Source organism: Anabrus simplex, chromosome 1, assembly GCF_040414725.1.
Source record: "Anabrus simplex isolate iqAnaSimp1 chromosome 1, ASM4041472v1, whole genome shotgun sequence".
NCBI classification, from domain to species: Eukaryota; Metazoa; Arthropoda; class Insecta; order Orthoptera; family Tettigoniidae; genus Anabrus; species Anabrus simplex.
In genome coordinates, this window is record NC_090265.1 from 188,774,466 (window position 1) to 188,792,197 (window position 17,732).

General features: G+C 38.0%; 1 protein-coding gene across 1 annotated transcript in view; it reads right to left on the bottom strand.

The window, feature by feature from the left end:
* Positions 1-17,732, bottom strand: part of LOC136885511 (intermembrane lipid transfer protein Vps13) — a 1,358,975-nt gene that overhangs the window by 356,721 nt on the left and 984,522 nt on the right. Inside the window, exon 42 of the mRNA XM_067158109.2 lies at positions 4,271-4,414. Coding sequence (XP_067014210.2) covers positions 4,271-4,414 — 144 coding nt within the window. The remainder of the gene's footprint in view (positions 1-4,270; positions 4,415-17,732) is intronic.

The window sequence follows — 17,732 nt, forward strand, 5'->3', positions numbered from 1 at the left end:
ACTACCCCCTGCGGGTGGAGGACGCACATGCAGAATACACCCGCGGTATCCCCTGCCTTTTAAATCTAAGAATTTCATTTTTGTCCGTATTGAACTGAGGCGACTACAAGGGGTTCAAGGGGCTCTCTACTTGGGAGTGTGGATTGGCGACCATGGGGCCCTTAGCTGATTCTTGGCATTGCTTCCACTTACTTGTGCCAGGTTCCTCACTTCCGGCTATCCTGTCCGACCTCCCTTGGTCAACTCTTGTCCTTTTCCAAACCCGACTGTATTAGAGCATTCGAGGCCTAGGGAGTCTTTCATTGTCACGCCCTTCGTGGCTCTTGCCTTTCATCGTCCGTTACTTCATTTTTTGAAGTGACGGATCCCTTCTTTCTTCTTCTTCTTTCTCTCTCTCTCTCTACCCCCTGTGGGTGGGGGACGCAGACAAAAAATACAGCCACGGTATCCCCTGCCTGTCGTGAGAGGCGACTAAAAGGGGAGACCATGGGATGATTGAATTAGAACCATGAAACTACTTTTGATTCGTACCATCACGCGGGGAACACCATGGGTCGCCTTTACTTGCGAGTAGTACCACTATATTAGGTACGAAATAGGTTTGTGATTAGTATAAGCAGTGAGTTGGTTTGCCTGTGGGTTTCCAGTACCCGTGAGTTGTACCCATGTGAGCAACACCGCGGGTCTGGGCACTGCCTGTGAGTTGTACCACTATATGAGCAACACTGTGCGTCTGCGTTGCCTGTGATTAGTACCCACTACGTGAGGAACACCATAGGAAAACCGGCATCAGCGACTAGTACACCAAGGTGAGGAACCTCATCGGTTTACGTTGGCTATGAGTGACGCCATTGTGTGAGAAACACCATAGGTCTGTGTTACCTGTACGATGTACAATACTTGTGAGTAGTACCATTATGTGTGGACCACTGTGAGTCTTCGCTACTTTTGATTAGTACCCCAACATGACAAATACCATGGTTCTACTTTACTAGTGATAAGTACCATTTTGAGGGGCCTTAGACCTGGATTTTGGACCCCTTTAGACATCAAGTATCCTCGATACAGGATTGTGCTTTATAAGTGGTCCCTTGGTCGGTAATACTCTTATTTATGACCTTTTTTTGAGTCGGATACACTGTTTTTTTTTTTTTTTGGGTTCATGTCCATCCATCATTCTTCATGGCATTTTTTATTTTGGTCAGTGGATGATTTTGAACTTTTTGCTGACATTTCATACCATTAGGGGCCGATGACCTTGATGTTAGGCCCCTTTAAACAACAAGCATCATCATCATCAAATCTCAGATATAAACTCATCAAATCCTCAGGAAAGTTCAGCATGCTCATCCGATCCTCTTCCTTGTTCTTCTACAACCCCTCATCCTGTACCAGGTACCTCTAAAACTTCTGACCAACAAAGTGCAAATCTAATCATCCCTGGATCTCATGAATTGAAGGTAGGTCTAATCTTACCTCAACACATCTCTCCTCCACCAACCAAAAGGAAGATATCAAGAAGAGTTAGAAAGCCTGGAACGTCTGCACTCTTAACTTCTTCTCCATACAAAAATGAACTGGAGAATCAGCTTTCAGCTAAGAAAATTAGACTAGAAAGTCGACTTAAGGAAAAATTCAAGCAAGTCGGTTTAAAGGAGGTTGAAACTCAGTCTGTTCCAGGAAAGAAACAAACACAGAAAAAGAACCTAAAATCACATAAAAAGCTTTTCGAAAATGAAACGAGCAGCGATGATGCATCTGCTGAACCATGTCATTCAGACGTTTCATTGAAACTGGATTTCGTGCCAAACACCACACCAGCTGCCCAAGATGATGCTGAATGGTTCTTTTTTGTTGGGCCAATTTTTAGGAAGACACTAGAGGAGAGTTGTGGATTTGATGTGTTATGTGTCATTTATGGGCCCATAATGACTGTGCAGGGGCCAAAACGTGTGATTACATCTGTGACTTTTGTTGCTGAATGAAGAAGTGCCTGTAAAAAGTTAACTCATTTGAATAATTAGTGTATGTAGACTATAATTTCAGTTAATTCCCAATATTAAATTTTCTATTTTTAATACATTTATGTACGTCCATCTGTACGAATGTTAGTTAAATATAACTGAAAGAAGTTCTTGAAGTTGTATTTTATTTTACATATTATTTACCCTACTATTCCCTACTATTCCTTGCAACTTTTTGAAAAAAATATATTTTGATATGAAGACACTAAAAATTTTTAGTTAAAACATATAGAGAATCATGGCTAATTATTTGTAGTTTCAAACCATATTTATTTATATTACCTAATTGATTTTGGTAAGATGTTATACTGCCAAACGTACATGGTATTCCATATTACACGATTCCCCTCTAATTTTAATGTATTACAAAACTGCAAAATTTGCTCTCATAAGACATTCTGCAAAATAAGTCAAAGTACTGCCTCCTGCAGATCTTCTTGCAAGGAAAGATTGATGGGAGAAGAGGACCTGGAAGGAGGAGAATTATATGGTTGGATAACAGTTGCAGATGTTGCGATATGACATCCGAGGAGCTCTACGGGGCTGTTGTATCTAAAAACATTGCCACGATGACTGCCAACATCCTCACAGAATAAGGCACCAAGAAGAAGGAGAAGAATAAGAATAAGAAAAACGTGCACTACCGAATGGTACCCAATTATTGTTAAAATCTGATAACCCAATTTACATTAAAATAACTTTTCTTGGCCTCCTTTCAATTATCTGTAACTCTTGTAAAACCTTTGGTTATTATTGTTAATTGACTATTTGTTTCCACTTTTAGATTCTGGCTATAGTTGCATTCTCCGTGAAGAAATGTAATGGATTTTTAAAAACTTCACTCTGTTTCCAGAAGCATGACAAATAGAACATCATCTGTCTTCACAATTATTTAAATATTTCCTCCAGCCAACCAATATTGTATTAAATACAGTTGGACCCACACCTACATTTTTAACATAGATTTCCATTGTATTTGTTGAGTGTATTTAAATATTGGAGCTATGTGCATTTTAAACATAGACTTCTATTGCATTTGTTGATTGTATTTTATCTTGAATTTTTTATGTATCACTGTTCTTGTTATATGTCTTTCTTCTTCATGTTATTTTAGCTGATGACCTCTAGGCTAGGTTTAAACATGTTCTATGTAGCTTTTTAAACAACTATATAGCTTTTTAAACAGACCTTTTATTAAATAGCAAACGTGTATTGAACAGGTGGACTTTATACAGTTAAATTCTTTTAGAATTTCATCTTAGTTACAATAATGAAAATATATTATCCAGATACATGTGGAAAACTTAAGAATTTTGTAGACATGTCCATGTGTGTTTATGAACAGCAATCGAACATTTGAGTTTGATCTACTCCAATCGAGAGGCTGGTCGATCGATTATCCCTTGTGTTAGGCATAGATATCAAGGATAATTTAATAAAAAACCACCTATTCACCAATACGGAACAATAATGAGAGTTGTTACTTGTAATATCCCTTGTGTGTTCGGATGTGTTCCATTTAGAGTGTTGGGAGAACATTTCCAGAAGTTGATACTTCTAGACTATTTGTCAAACAGTATATATATTGAGCCGTAAGGCCAAAAAGCGAGTCAGCCAATGTTGGACTCCATGGTGGAGTCAGGCAGTCAGTGGAGAAAGTGCAGTAAGATAATGTCGAGTGTGGGTATTTGTCAGAATCGACTTCAATGAGAAGTTAGTCAGTCTTGCCTTGTGATGGCAAAGTGAATAATCAGTGTGTGGACTGTTGATATCTGTACTTTTCAGAACCGACTGTGTGATGGTGAAGTGAATAACTAGTGTGAGAACTTGTTGATATCTGTACTGACAGAATTGATAGTAAACTGCTTCAGTGTTTTTCCTTTATAGTGTAGTGTTTTGTATTATTGTGCACAACTGTGTGTTGTTAAGGAATAGACCTAGCGACATGGTCTCATGCAAGGAAGTGAACGTATCTCATGTGATATATTTTATTAACACCAAAATAAAATCGCATTGAGAACGATAACATTTGTAAAATGAACTAGTTAAGAGAAAAAAGCTCTGACACTCCTGTATTAAGATTCTAACTTAAATTTCACTTGAAACTTACAGGTTTAGTCAGGATAAAAGGAACAAATACTTTACAAAACTGAATTTTATTTGTGTTTTGTATTATTCTTAATATTAAAGGTATATAAGATAAAGAGAGATTACCTACAAAAAGTTATAATGTTGTTTTTTATTACCTGCACAATACTCCTTAGTGTAACAATCGTCCTACCACATTCTATCCGTACATCAGACACCAGACCACAAGAGTCATGCAATGAGAAGTACCGAGTATTAGCCTGAACTACTGGGAGATCAACCACACAATCCAACTTCGGAATCTATAAAATAAATAAAAAATCCACATTTCAGTGAAGTATAGCATGTAACAACAACACAATGTGAATCATAATTTCATTATGAAAAAAAGGAATATGCCTTTAAAGAACAGAACCATCCATATTTAAAAAAATAGGCAGATGTGTATCCAAGACAGAAAATAAGAATGACAGATATTAGGAATAGCGTCACAAAAGAGATCAGTTGCTAACAAATTAGAATATCCGATGAACCTTTCATACAATAGAATATACAAATAATATTAATAATATTTTCAAGAATAACTTTCAATCAAAGAATCAGCCATAACATTATATAACAAGCATTAGAAGATTTAAACCAGTTAATAATATACGAAACTGGTAACACAAGGTATTAAAAAGAGAGCTCGATAGCTGCAGTCGCTTAAGTGCGGTCAGTATCCAGTATTCCGGAGATAGTAGGTTCGAACCCCACTGTCAGCAGCCCTGAAGATGGTTTTCCGTGGTTTCCCATTTTCACACCAGGCAAATGCCGGGGCTGTACCTTAATTAAGGCCACGGCCGCTTCCTTCCCACTCCTAGCCCTTCCCCGTCCCATCGTCGCCATAAGACCTATCTGTGTCGGCGCAACGTAAAACAACTAGAAAAAAAAAAGAGTAATTCCCTATTAGTTTTAATGAAATAGAATAAAAAAGAAAAAAATAACGGCATTGGTTTTGCCATCCTAGGTAAATACTTCCATTTAATTGCAATGTCAAGTTGACACTCAAGATACAGAAAATGAGATGAACTCTGCTGCAGTTCTTTCCTGTATCTCCCACAAGATATCACGAGGGAAAGATGAACAGTAATTCTGAACAGAATTATAGCTATCAATGGTATTTGTGAGGAAATGTTTACACATTACAATGGTACTGTATAAATCCCTTGTACCAGAACTATCAGGGACACAGAAATGTACAAAATCCCTAACAGATTATTATCTATATATTTAAAAAATTGATGAAAACTAAAGTCAGTCAGTACGGCCATTCTATTCAGTCGATTTCCTTCATTTTTTTTTTTTTTTTTTTTTACTGAAAGGTATTCATGCACAGATTTGTCATCAGGCACTATAAATCACTTACCTTTCGCTTTCCTCAAATTATTTGATTTTTTCAATTTTTTGTCTCTTTGAAGCTATCATATCTTTGGCTCTAATTGAGGTACGGAGTTCGTTTTGACCTAAGAACACTCAGTGGATCAAGATCTTTCATTTTAGCTCTTAACTATTCAAATTGGTTGATTCTGAGGAAAGTTATGAGTGCACATTCAATTTGACGTCCCATTTCTTCAACATTTTTTTTTCTCATTGAAGCAATTAAATCTTTCGTTCTAATTGAGGTACACAGTTTGTTTTGGTCTAAAACACTCAGTGGATCAAGTGCTTTCTTTTGAGGTAATAACTACTTAAATTGGTAGATTCTGAGAAAAGTTATGAGTACATTAGTCTCCAAGACGAAGATCTTTCAAGGACTTTTCAACAATTCAACGCACAGTGCTGTTCCAAGGAACGTTTAATTCAATTTCTTTGTGTGATGTATTTTCAAGTGTTTTGTTGACATAATATTACATTCTATTACCGCAGCAGATCATGTGCTTTATTTCATTAAGTCGGAACTTTGCAAATACATCAGTGAGGAGGATAACAAACAACACCATACTTTGCACATTGCAGGCAGAGCCAGCGGGAAACTGCTAATCTATATATAAAAAAAAATGATGAAAACTAAAGTAGGTCAGTCCAGTCATTCTATCCGGTCAATTTCCTTCATTCTTTTTTTAACTGAAAGGTATTCATGTGCAGATTTGTCATCAGATACTATAAATCACTTAACTTATGCCTTCCTCAAATTATTTGATTTTTCAATTTTTTGTCTCTTTGAAGCAATCATATCTTTGGTTCTAATTGAGGTATGGAGTTCGTTTTGACCTAAGAACACTCAGTGGATCAAGCTCTTTCATTTCAGCTCTTAAACTATTCAAATTGGTTGATTCTGAGGAAAGTTATGAGTGCACATTTAATTTGATGTCTCATTTCTTCAACATTTTTTCTCATTGAAGCAATCATATCTTTCGTTCTAATTGAGGTACACGGTCCGTTTTGGTCTAAAAACACTCAGTGGATCAAGCGCTTTCTTTTGAGGTAATAACTACTTAAATTGGTAGATTCTAAGAAAAGTTACGAGTACATTTGTCTCCATGATGAAGATCTTTGAAGGACTTTTTAACGGTTCATATTCTGTAAGAAGGAAGTCAGCTCCCAGACGAAACTATCTTTACATCGGTCTGTTTTCAGACCAAATTTGCTTTAGGGAGCAAAAGCTGGGTGGGCTCAGGATATCTTATTCATAAGTTAAAAGTAACAGACATGAAAGTAACAAGAATTGTTGCTGGTACAAACAGGTGGGAACAATGGCAGGAGGGTACTTGGAATGAGGAGATAAAGGCTAATTTAGGAATGAACTTGATGGATGAAGTTGTACGCATAAACCGGCTTCAGTGGTTAGGTCATGTGAGGTGAATGAATGTAGGAGAATAGGATACCTACGAGAATAATGGACTCTGTTATGGAGGGTAAGAGAAGTAGAGGTAGACCAAGACGACGATGGTTAGACTCAGTTTCTAACGATTTAAAGATAAGAGGTATAGAACTAAATGAGACCACAACACTAGTTGCAAATCTAGGATTGTGGCGACGTTTAGTAAATTTACAGAGGCTTGCAGACTGAACGCTGAAAGGCATAACAGTCTATAATGATAATGTATGTATGTATGTATGTATGTATGTATGTATGTATGGATAAAATTTTCTTTACCACATTGTTATGTTTATTGGTATCAGTTCTTCGTTGATCATCAAGTAAGGTATCAATTCACTGTCTGCCGAACAGTTTGATTTCAGGAAACACAGTAGATGAGTTTGAGATTTTGAATGTTTTGGCTGTGCACTAGACAAGTGATTTAAGTCAGCAAATTCAGGCTTACTCCATACCTCATTCCTGTTAGAAAACAATCAGCGTGGCCAACAAAATAATCTCAAGTTTCACAACCTGCTAACCATTCTACATTTTCATACTGAGAGATAGGAAATGTCTAGTGTATTGTTCACTTTTTATTTTATATCGTTACATTCAATTCGGAAGTGGTGGGATAGACCTTCCTTTATTCACTATTTTTAACTTCTCTTCTAGTGACCAAGAACGGAATGGTTTTTGTAAGAGATCTCTTGCAGTATATACTTCTAAGTACTATTATAATTAAATAAGTAATTGGAATAGTATGGTGTGCACATCCAACCAGCAGGAATTTAAAATATTTTAATGATTAATTCAAATTAGTCTTGAACTACTGTTTATCCCTTTCAGACTGTGTACACACAATTGTGCGAGTTCGTATTTTATTTATGTCTGAGCTTATTTGACATTTTCTTGGTGCTAGACCAGACTGCAGTGATTGTGCAGGACACGTACCATGTACTTCAGTTGTTTTTATTTAGCGCTTGGCCACCAGGGGGCTGGAAGAAGAGTTTAAAAATGCAGTTCATTGGCAAGGTGGTGGGAAGCAGTAAAGCCTAAAGTAAATATTTATTTATTGCATTTATATTAATCTAGAAGCTTTGCTGAATATCAGAATGTAATCTACGAATTGTGTAAATTGTTTAGCAAATGAAAAATTGTGAACTTATAACATCATACGTAATATCATGAGATTTTGAATGTTGATATGCACAATTGTGCGGGCTAGGTTTTCCTACAGGCAATGTATGCGAGAGTGCTGGGTGCTGCCACAAAAAGCACTGTGAAAGCAGAATTTGTATTCTACGTGAGAAATGTAATGTATAAGATTTTAATTGTTTTAAAACGTTCCACACTGTAAAATAGAACATCTGATCATGTACATATGTATATTCACGCGCGCTGAGCTGAAATTTTTAATTTTTTCTTTTTTGTAAGTAGTGAATTAAGTCCTAACATGCACAATTGTGTGGGTGCTGTCCTCAGTGTAGAAAATATAATGTATACTTGTGTTAGAACGAAGATTTTAATTGTTCCACACAGTAAAATAGAACATCTGATCATGTACATATGTACTGTATTTCACATGCACTGAAGTAATTTTTCTTTTTTGTAAGTAGTGAATTAAGTCCTGACACGCACAATTGTGTGGGTGCTTTTTCTCAGATATTAATTTTCATTTTCTAGAATAAACTAAAAATATATGTATTTAAGAGCATTTTAGTCAGTTTTTGATGTATAAACAAAAATTCACACCACCAGTTTTCTTTCAGGTCTGAAAGGGTTATTAGAATTTAAATGCATGGTGATATCGTTGTAAGTTGATGTATAAATTAAAATCTTGTTGCATTGCATAAAACAACTTGAAATTTAAAAAAAAATAAGATTACCGAATTTACTGGGGGTTTAGCACACACCTTGAACACCTGCAATATATGCCCATTACTATTGTCTTCTCTGCACAATTTCTCACATTCAGCCAAAATACCCCTTCCATCTTCTCTATTTTTTCTGGATGTGTTATCAACTCTCCACTTTCCTCTTTCATCAGCTTTGTGTAAAGTGTGTCTTTTCTATTCTTTCGTATAATTCCAAACACCATACTTTTACTGCCAGCTCCATCAGTTTCCTTCTTTTGTGTAAATTCTTGCCATCTTTTCTTCTCTTACCAATTTCTTAAATTTACTTTTATTATCAAGATACTTCCTTTTCCTTCTACTTATTTATCTCTATTTATTCTTTGCACACTGTCTTCTTTTCTTTCACTGCTTCTATCACCTTCTCATTCCACCATGGTGTCTCCTTTTCTTTCACTCTCATCAACGTTCTACCACAGGCAGTGGCGAAACTACTTGGAGTCATTTGAGGCAATGCCTACCCTAAGAAATACGGTTAAATTATATAAATATCATAACAAATGTATCTGCTGTTGTTATTGTGCTGTAACTATAATAATCTCTATTTACTATGTATTACATGGGTGACACCAGGCTATGATCTTGGCTGATCGCCCGCTAGATGGTAACAGCAGACTACTTGTTCTGACAGGGAGGTAGGAAATAACTTGACTCACCCAGGACTTTTTGTTTTGTTTGCATTTCGCTAGCTTAGTGATTGGGAGCGGGGTGGTGGAGGAAAGTTAAGTTACCGCCCGCGTCCCTCTCTCCGCAAGGTCTACGGCCCATTAAGGCATGACTCTTCTGCTATTCGTGTGTGTAGAAATTCCTAGCGCAAAGGTGACAATGGAGTACATATTGTTAATTTTGTAAGTGCGCACATTATACTTTTGAGTTAGTAGGCAATAAATGCATTATTGGCAATATTAGTGACAATTCAGACATGGAAACAGCCAATTCAAATTCTGAGTTTCTGTTGTGTAAAACAAGACTGACATCACCTGGTTGAAACTCGCTTTTAAATAGTGAGTGAAGCAGGCCCCTTCGGGAACTGTACAAATATTGTGAACTCTTTAAAATGGAGTTACGAAGAGAAGTGTGAAGCTAATAACAAAAGATGTATGCATAATTTAGATATTATTTTGATGGTAAGTGTACCGGGAGGTACACCCCAACGTGCGCATTCAAATTCAGTGCCTAAATGAACTCCTCTATTGGTAAAACAGTGAAACTGAAACTACACCAACTTGGAACTTTAATCAGAAGATGTCACCACCTAAATATTGAGTAATTTTGTTATTGTGCAGTTTCCTAACCTGAGTGAATTTCTACTTGTTTTGTTTGACATTCATCAAGAAGTTTGGACATTCTTCCACACATGACACCACTAAAATCTATGATCATGCACCCTGGTGCGAAGTGAAAGAACTTATGATTTAAAGAAGTTTTGTATTTCTAGGTTTTTGTAACTGAATGATGTTCATTTATTTTTGGGTTGACAATTCTTCCTTTTATTTCTGCCAGTTTTGAATCTAGCCAATCCCTAATTTTTGTAATTGATTTCCAAGCAATCCCGTATTTCTTCTTCACCTTGTGTTTAACCAATAAAATCAAGAGGGCGTGTCCTGATTCATCTTGAATGATCTCGAACCTTCCCCGAGGGTTTATAAACTGCGGCTTTTCACGTCTCTTGGCCAATTGATCGTCATCTTACTAAGTGTGTGTGTCAAAGCAGGAGGCGGGCGGCCTCTTTCTTCGGTCAACAGTACATCTACAAGGTAATGGCCACATAACATCTTTCTTTCTTGCTAACTCCGTGTAACGAGTGCCTCTGGAAGGCTAGATATTGTATTTTGGGAGCAAGTGCTCCATGAATTAGGGGATTTCTGCCCTTGAATAAATTTGTGCTCTTTGCAAATTTGAGCTTGTAGCTCTGGAAATGTAAAGCTAGGGGCTTAAAGCCAAAAGTGTTAAGCTTCTGAAACTTGGATTTTTCCCAATCTGGTTTAATGATTGCTACTTGTACCTGTAATACTGGCATGAAAAAATTGTTAAGTTTAAAGTTCTGAAAATATAACCTTCAGTTTAAGTTTTAAATTCTATTCTTGACAATGTAGTTAGACCCATTCACCCCGGCACCTTCTTTCACCTCTGTGTTCCATGGGAAAACCCGTAACAATAAGAAAGCTAGAAAATTTCAATTTTCTTGATATACACGATATTCACGATTTTGTTATAGAGTCTACGTGTTTGGTGGTGAAAATGAATGGACTTCAAATGGGATAATTGTTATAAAAACATTCTTAGAAAAGTGGAGAAGCATCAAAATTGAAAGAAATATATTCAGAATGAAGAGAAATTCCGTTTACAGAGGCACAGGGGGATAGAACGTTCTTTTTTTTCTGAAGGTGCAAGAATTCAAGCCGTTAAACATAATGAAGTTGCAAAACAAAATCGAATCGTTGTTGAGAGACTTGATATTGTGTGTTTTCTTGGGAAAAAAGGAGCTCGGATTTCAAGGTTATTTTAAGGGGAAGACTCGATCAACAGGAGCAATTACCTAGAATCGTTAGATCTTCTTTAAAAATAGGAACAGTACATTTGGGATCATCTCCAGTCGACGAAGGGCTTCTAATAATAATAATAATAATAATAATAATAATAATAATAATAATAATAATAATAATAATAATAATATTGCTATTTGCTTTACATCCCATTAACTACCTTTACGGTTTTCGGAAACGACGAGGTGCCGGAATTTAGTACCGCAGGAATTCTTTTATGTGCCAATAAATCTACCGACATGAGGCTGACTTATTTGAGCACCTTCAATTACTACTGGATTGTGCCAGGATCGAACCTACCAAGTTGGGGTCAAAAGACCAGCGCCTCAACAGTCTGAGTCACTCAGCTTTAAAGGTATATCAAGCGAATACAGAATGAATTAATTGAGTCTGTAACTACCATAACTCAGAAGACGATCAAAGTAGAGTTAGATTCTTGTGATTTCACGCGTATTCAGGCAGATGAGACCTTAGATGTATCAAATAGATCTCAAATCGGTGTAATATTCCGGTTCACTCAAAACAGGATCCCACAGAAATATTCACAAGGTTTTTATGATGTTTCGATTGATAAGACTGCATCGGGCTTATCAGAATTAATTGTTAATATTCTGTGAAAGTGAGGAGTAATTGATAAAATCGTATGTCAAACATGTGTGCTCCACAATGGCAGAAAAGCATGGGGGTGTTCAGCATTACGTTAAACAAGTTTGCCAACGGGCAATATTTCTACACTGCTATGCCTACCAAGTAAACCTTGTTTTTCTCCATTGCTCCAAAACAATAAAATTCAGTCAGGCTCTTCTGACAGCGTTTTTAATTTTTTAGTAGATCCATCTTCTGGAATGCAAAGGATTCAGACTTCCACAAGCATGGTATTAATCATTGCAGCTGTCATTCCAGAGCAGTCCACACAACATTTTCACACTACGATGATTTAAGACATGTTTTGGAAGATATTGCACAGAATGATGAGGGTTGAGACAGTGAGTCATACAATTCTGCTGTTGGGTTGCTTAACATACGCAGAAAGGCCCAATTCATTTATTGTTTATTTACACAGACCACCTCCTTGTTCTACTGCAACATAAGACCACATCTGATGTAATTTTGTGATGTAGTAATTTGGGGAAATACAGAGAAGGAAGTCCAAGAGAGGCTGAACACCTTGGAATGAACATTTGAAAGCACACGGATTAACAATAAATAAATCGAAAACTGTTACTATGTCTGTCAACAGGCAGAAGAAGAAAGGAAAAATAATGCTGGAAGGTACACAGCTGGAAACAGTAGACCAATATAAATATCTTGGGTGCATCATTTCAAGTGATAACAGAATACAGCATGAGATTAACAACCGCATTCAAAAATCAGCTCAGTTTTACCATCAAGTTTGGAACCTCCTCTGGAATGAACAAGTTCCCTTAAGATCAAAGCAGATTCTATTCCAATCATACTTCATCTCCACACTAACATATGGCCTAGAAACCTGCACAACAACCCAACAAGTGGATAGCAAACTACAAGCCGCAGAAATGAAGTTCCTATGTACTATGGTACAGAAGACAAAAAGGGACAGGGTAAGGAATGAAAGAATATGGGAGGAAGCTGGTGTGTACCCATCCCTGAATGAAAAAGTGACAAGGGCCCGTTTGAAATGGTTTGGCCATGTCAAATGATTGGACGATGGAAGGACAGCAACAATGGCTACACACAGTCATGACCGGAAAACGACCGGTAGGAAGACCTAGGAAGAGATGGCTGGACCAAGTGAAAGAGGACATAGGAACAAGAGGAGTCAGCTGGGATGTCATCTTGAGAGAAGAGTGGTACATGGACAGACAGAAGTGGAGAGTGCTCGTAAACCACACCCGGGCAACTGGAGTGGAAAACTGATGATGATGATGATTGAAATTAGAAAAACCACTCGTATCCTGAAGGACATAGATCAGAAAACACAGTATCCTAAATAGTGAGATGTAGATGACAGGACATTCCAAACACTCAAAATTTTAACAATGAAGTCCCTGTCAACTTAATTATACAAATGGATATACACAGTTTGACGATTTTGAAAGCATTCAGTTTCTTGAGTGGTTGGATCCAATGCGCTACATAGTTTACAAAGAGAGCTCCCCTGTTGTTAAACTTATGAACATATAACCATTTTTTTAATAGAGAAATACTGAAGAATGAATTGATAAACACTTATTCCAATATAGAAAAACATTAACTTTTGTCCCCTCGAAAGCTTTTACATTATATTGTCCTCAATGACCACGAACCAGTATATATTGAAGTGTCAAAATTGATTCACTTAATACAGTATTAACATTTCCTGTAACCACGGCTTCCTCTGAAAGGAGTATGAGTGCTCTGAAGAGAATAAAAAAAAAACCTTCTTGTGTAATACAATGAACAATGAAAGACTCAGCAGTCTTAGAACCATTTCTGTGGTCGGCAGATGCCGAGTGGGTTTCGGCCCGTAAGTGACCACAGCTGGTCCGTGGTCCAACAGCTCTGCACTCTGACCAGATAACTAAACAAAGGAGAGGAGGCCACAGCTCTACACCTTTGGATTCGGGAGAAGGGACAGGGCTGGATCTCACGGCTGGCCCCAACTGTCGTCTGTCCTGAGAATGGTTTTCTGTGGTTTTCCATTCTCCTACACTATGGCGAATGCAGGGACAGTTCCTAGTACAGACCATGGCCGCCAACCCCCTCACCTTCACTGAGCATCTCCATCACCGTAACAAATCTCCCGGCCTGAGAGACGGCGTCACCGTCTAAGAGGCTCGCCTCCCCCTTCATGGGAGGAATGAACACATTTTAGTAGTAGTAGTAGCCATTTCTATCAAGAAAAAGCCTGTGAAAGGTAAATTGATGAGTGATGAACTATTGAAGGACCATGTGATTGACCATTTTGCAACCAAGAAAACTCGACATTTGGAACTACACTACAAGAAACTTTAAGCTAAGATTTCTTGCCTACCCATTCATTAACTAACAGCTTTGCCACTGACCACAGGCTCTCTCTGTTCTACTTATAAATGCCCTTTTGAAGTTGGACCATTCATCCTCCACATTTGGTACTTCAGCAACTGAAATTTGTTGTTTCAGTCCCTCCAGAAATTCTTCCTGTACATCCTTTTACATCCATCAACTGTCTGTGATTTGGCCTTTCCACCAGAAAGTAATCAATTACTGATTTTATTCTTCTGTCACCCCAGCCATATCTTGTAATTTTCCTGCTGCTTTTCTTCCAAAACGATTTTTTGCCCACAATCATACCATTCCTCTCACAAAACTCAAGTGGGTTCTCTCCTTCTTCATACCTCTTCCCATATCCATATGGTCCGATTACTTCTTCCTTTCCTTGTCTTTTGTTTCCCACCAGTGCATATAAGTTTCTCATGATAATCACTCCCACACCAGTTATCTCCTTTTCTAGTTTCTCCAGGAATTCCTCAATACCCTCCTCTTTGTTCCTTGTCTGTGGTGTGTACACTTGTATGAAGTCCTTCACTTTGTTCCTCATTATATAATTTTCATTATCCTGGCGCTGATGTACTCTATCATATCCATATTCTCCTCCACCTGTTTTGAAATTATCAGGCTCACTCCATTTTTCACCTCTCTGCCACCACTTAAGTATAGTGTATATCCTTTCCTCATTCTCTTCTTCCCTTTCCCCTTCCATTTAACTGCACTCAACCCCATCATTTCTATACCCTCTTTCTTCATAAAAGCCTCTGCCTTTTCTATCAGGAGTCAGGGCATAAGATTGATTATGTCCACCTTCATGATGTTGGCTACTGGTCACCCATTTCTCAGAGTCCTCCAGTGCCCAAGGAACTACATGTTGCTTTGAGCAGGGTACGCCCTAACCTTTTCCGAGGCAAGTTCAGAAGTACCATTCCATATATATAGGCTATTATTACGGAGGGGTCGCCCCTCCCAGAGGCATTTTATACCTACTGCCAGAAAGTTGTTCTGCTTTATCTGCAATTGGGACTGGGGTCCCCTTCCACCATGTAAACTGTTGATCATGTTATCCTTTCCAGTGAATGTATGAATCATTTCCTATACAAAGGCTTCACCTGGCCTCCAAAGGGAGTGCTCCTCTTCTGGAAGCCAGTGGTCCCCCCATTGGGTGTCAAGGCTGGTAATGGCCGCTTGACTATCGGCTAGACAGTCGCAGGTCTACTGTCACACACCTTAGCAGAATGATCCTGACCTGACACTGATCAAAATATTATTTTCATTCATTGTTAGCACCACTAAGGACTGTGAGATCTCAACTGTTAGTTTTCTTGCAGGTCCAACAGGTTTTCATCCTTTCGGAGTGTGTTTTCTTCCATGTATCAGAATGGACATGCTCCAGTTGAGTTGGAACTTCTTCTTGATGAACCTGTCTAAGTTTGGGTGATGCTTGGTGTTGAATGTCTGTTTCTGTGATTCCATACTTTAAAAGATCTTTATTGATCTCCACCAACCAAGGAGGAATTGTTTTGAGACTTCTGAAGTAGGATAACAAACATTTACAGATTCTTTCAGATGGAAATCTAAAGAGGTGAGTGTAAAAGGCCATTCTTCTTTTCTGGATTACGCTTGATATATTTCTAAGTTGCTCCATCTTTCGAGGCTGGGATCAATCACTGTTCGCATAATCCTCCTTTTCTTAATTGCCATTTTTTCAAGCAGGCTATGTGTTCAAAGTATCATCATCATCATCATCATCATCATCATCATCATCATCATCATCATCATTTAGTGTCAGGTCAGGAACCTCCTGTTAATGTATGTGACAACAGACGGTACTATATGTAACTGCCTGGTCAAAGGTTGGGCAGCCAATACCAAACCTGACGAACTAAGGGACAACCAAAAGACAACAGCTATGGGTGGAAGGTGATCTTAAGAGGTTGTTCAATCCTTTGTGGAGGAAATTCCACATAAATTAATCAGAAAGCTGCTGCCTTCCAGGTGTGGCAGGGGACTGCTAAAGGCTAAGGGAGTTAATGACAACAGAAAAAAAACCACTATTACATTAGACTTAGAAAGTAAGTAAACAAGTTTTGTAAATTAAAATATGAGCCTTCGTATGCACAATACTCAGCTAAGACACTAGCACGAGCAGACCTAGGTCTTACGGTCTGATGATAGGTGGAGCCTTGGACCTCATGGAAAGAAGAAAAATAGCAATCCTAGGACTGAGTGAGACCAAGTAGAAAGGTAATATACCCTGCATTGGCAGGGTAACATCAAAGATATGAAGAATGGAACTGGCTTCATTATGGTAAATATGACATGGAAGGAATCACACATCCAGCATGTCAATGAAAGAACAATGTAGGCAACTGTGCATCATCATCATCATCATCATCATCATCATCATCATCATCATCATCATCATCATCATCATCATCATCATCATCATCACAGAACCCTTCAGTGTGCCGGGTAGGGTGATGTTGAACGAGTCTTCGCCACTGTTGTCTGTCTGGAAATGTCTTCTCTCTTACTACTGACTCCCAATTCCCTCTTCTTCTCTCCACATCCTCTCTCAGCTGGTGTAGCTCTCTTCCTAGGTCTTCCCACTGGCCTTCTTCCTTCAACCCTTCTTTTCTAGGCATGCATGTGGTATTCTTGTGCCAAGCTTTAGATCTCAATAACATGTTAGTCTCAAAGTCCTTAGCTTCTCTTTTATCGAGTCCACTTCCAGTTCGATTCCGATGTCATAGTTCCTAACATGGTCCCTGAGTGGTTTTTGGAGGGTGTCAACAGAAACTTCATTTCACATGCTTGCAATTTACTAACTTATCTCTCTCTCTCTCGGTGTACATGTTTCTAGACTGTATATGAGAATGGGCACAAAGTATGATTTATACAATTTTTTAATTTTTTTTGCTATTTGCTTTACGTTGATGATTTATCCAGTCATCTTGGTTCTCATGGGCACTTTGTTACCCCAAAGTAGATGTCTTATGAGGTTGTAGAAGATGGAACTACTAGCCACTCTGTTAACTATATCTTTATCTACTGTACCCCTGCTGGAAACCATACTCTCGAGGTAATTGAATACCTGTGCACATTAAATATTGGACCTTACAGCTTTATGTGAAGGCCATATCTTTCCTACTCATTTTCAGTGCAATTGTGTTAACTTTTATCTGATAATGTTTGAACTTTGCTACCTATTTACCCAGCCAAGTTTGTACCTCTAGCTCTATCTCTCCCCAGATGGCTACATCGTCAGCATCAAATGAAGGAAAATTTAACCCTGGTACAGGTGTATGCACCACTGACTGGATGCAAC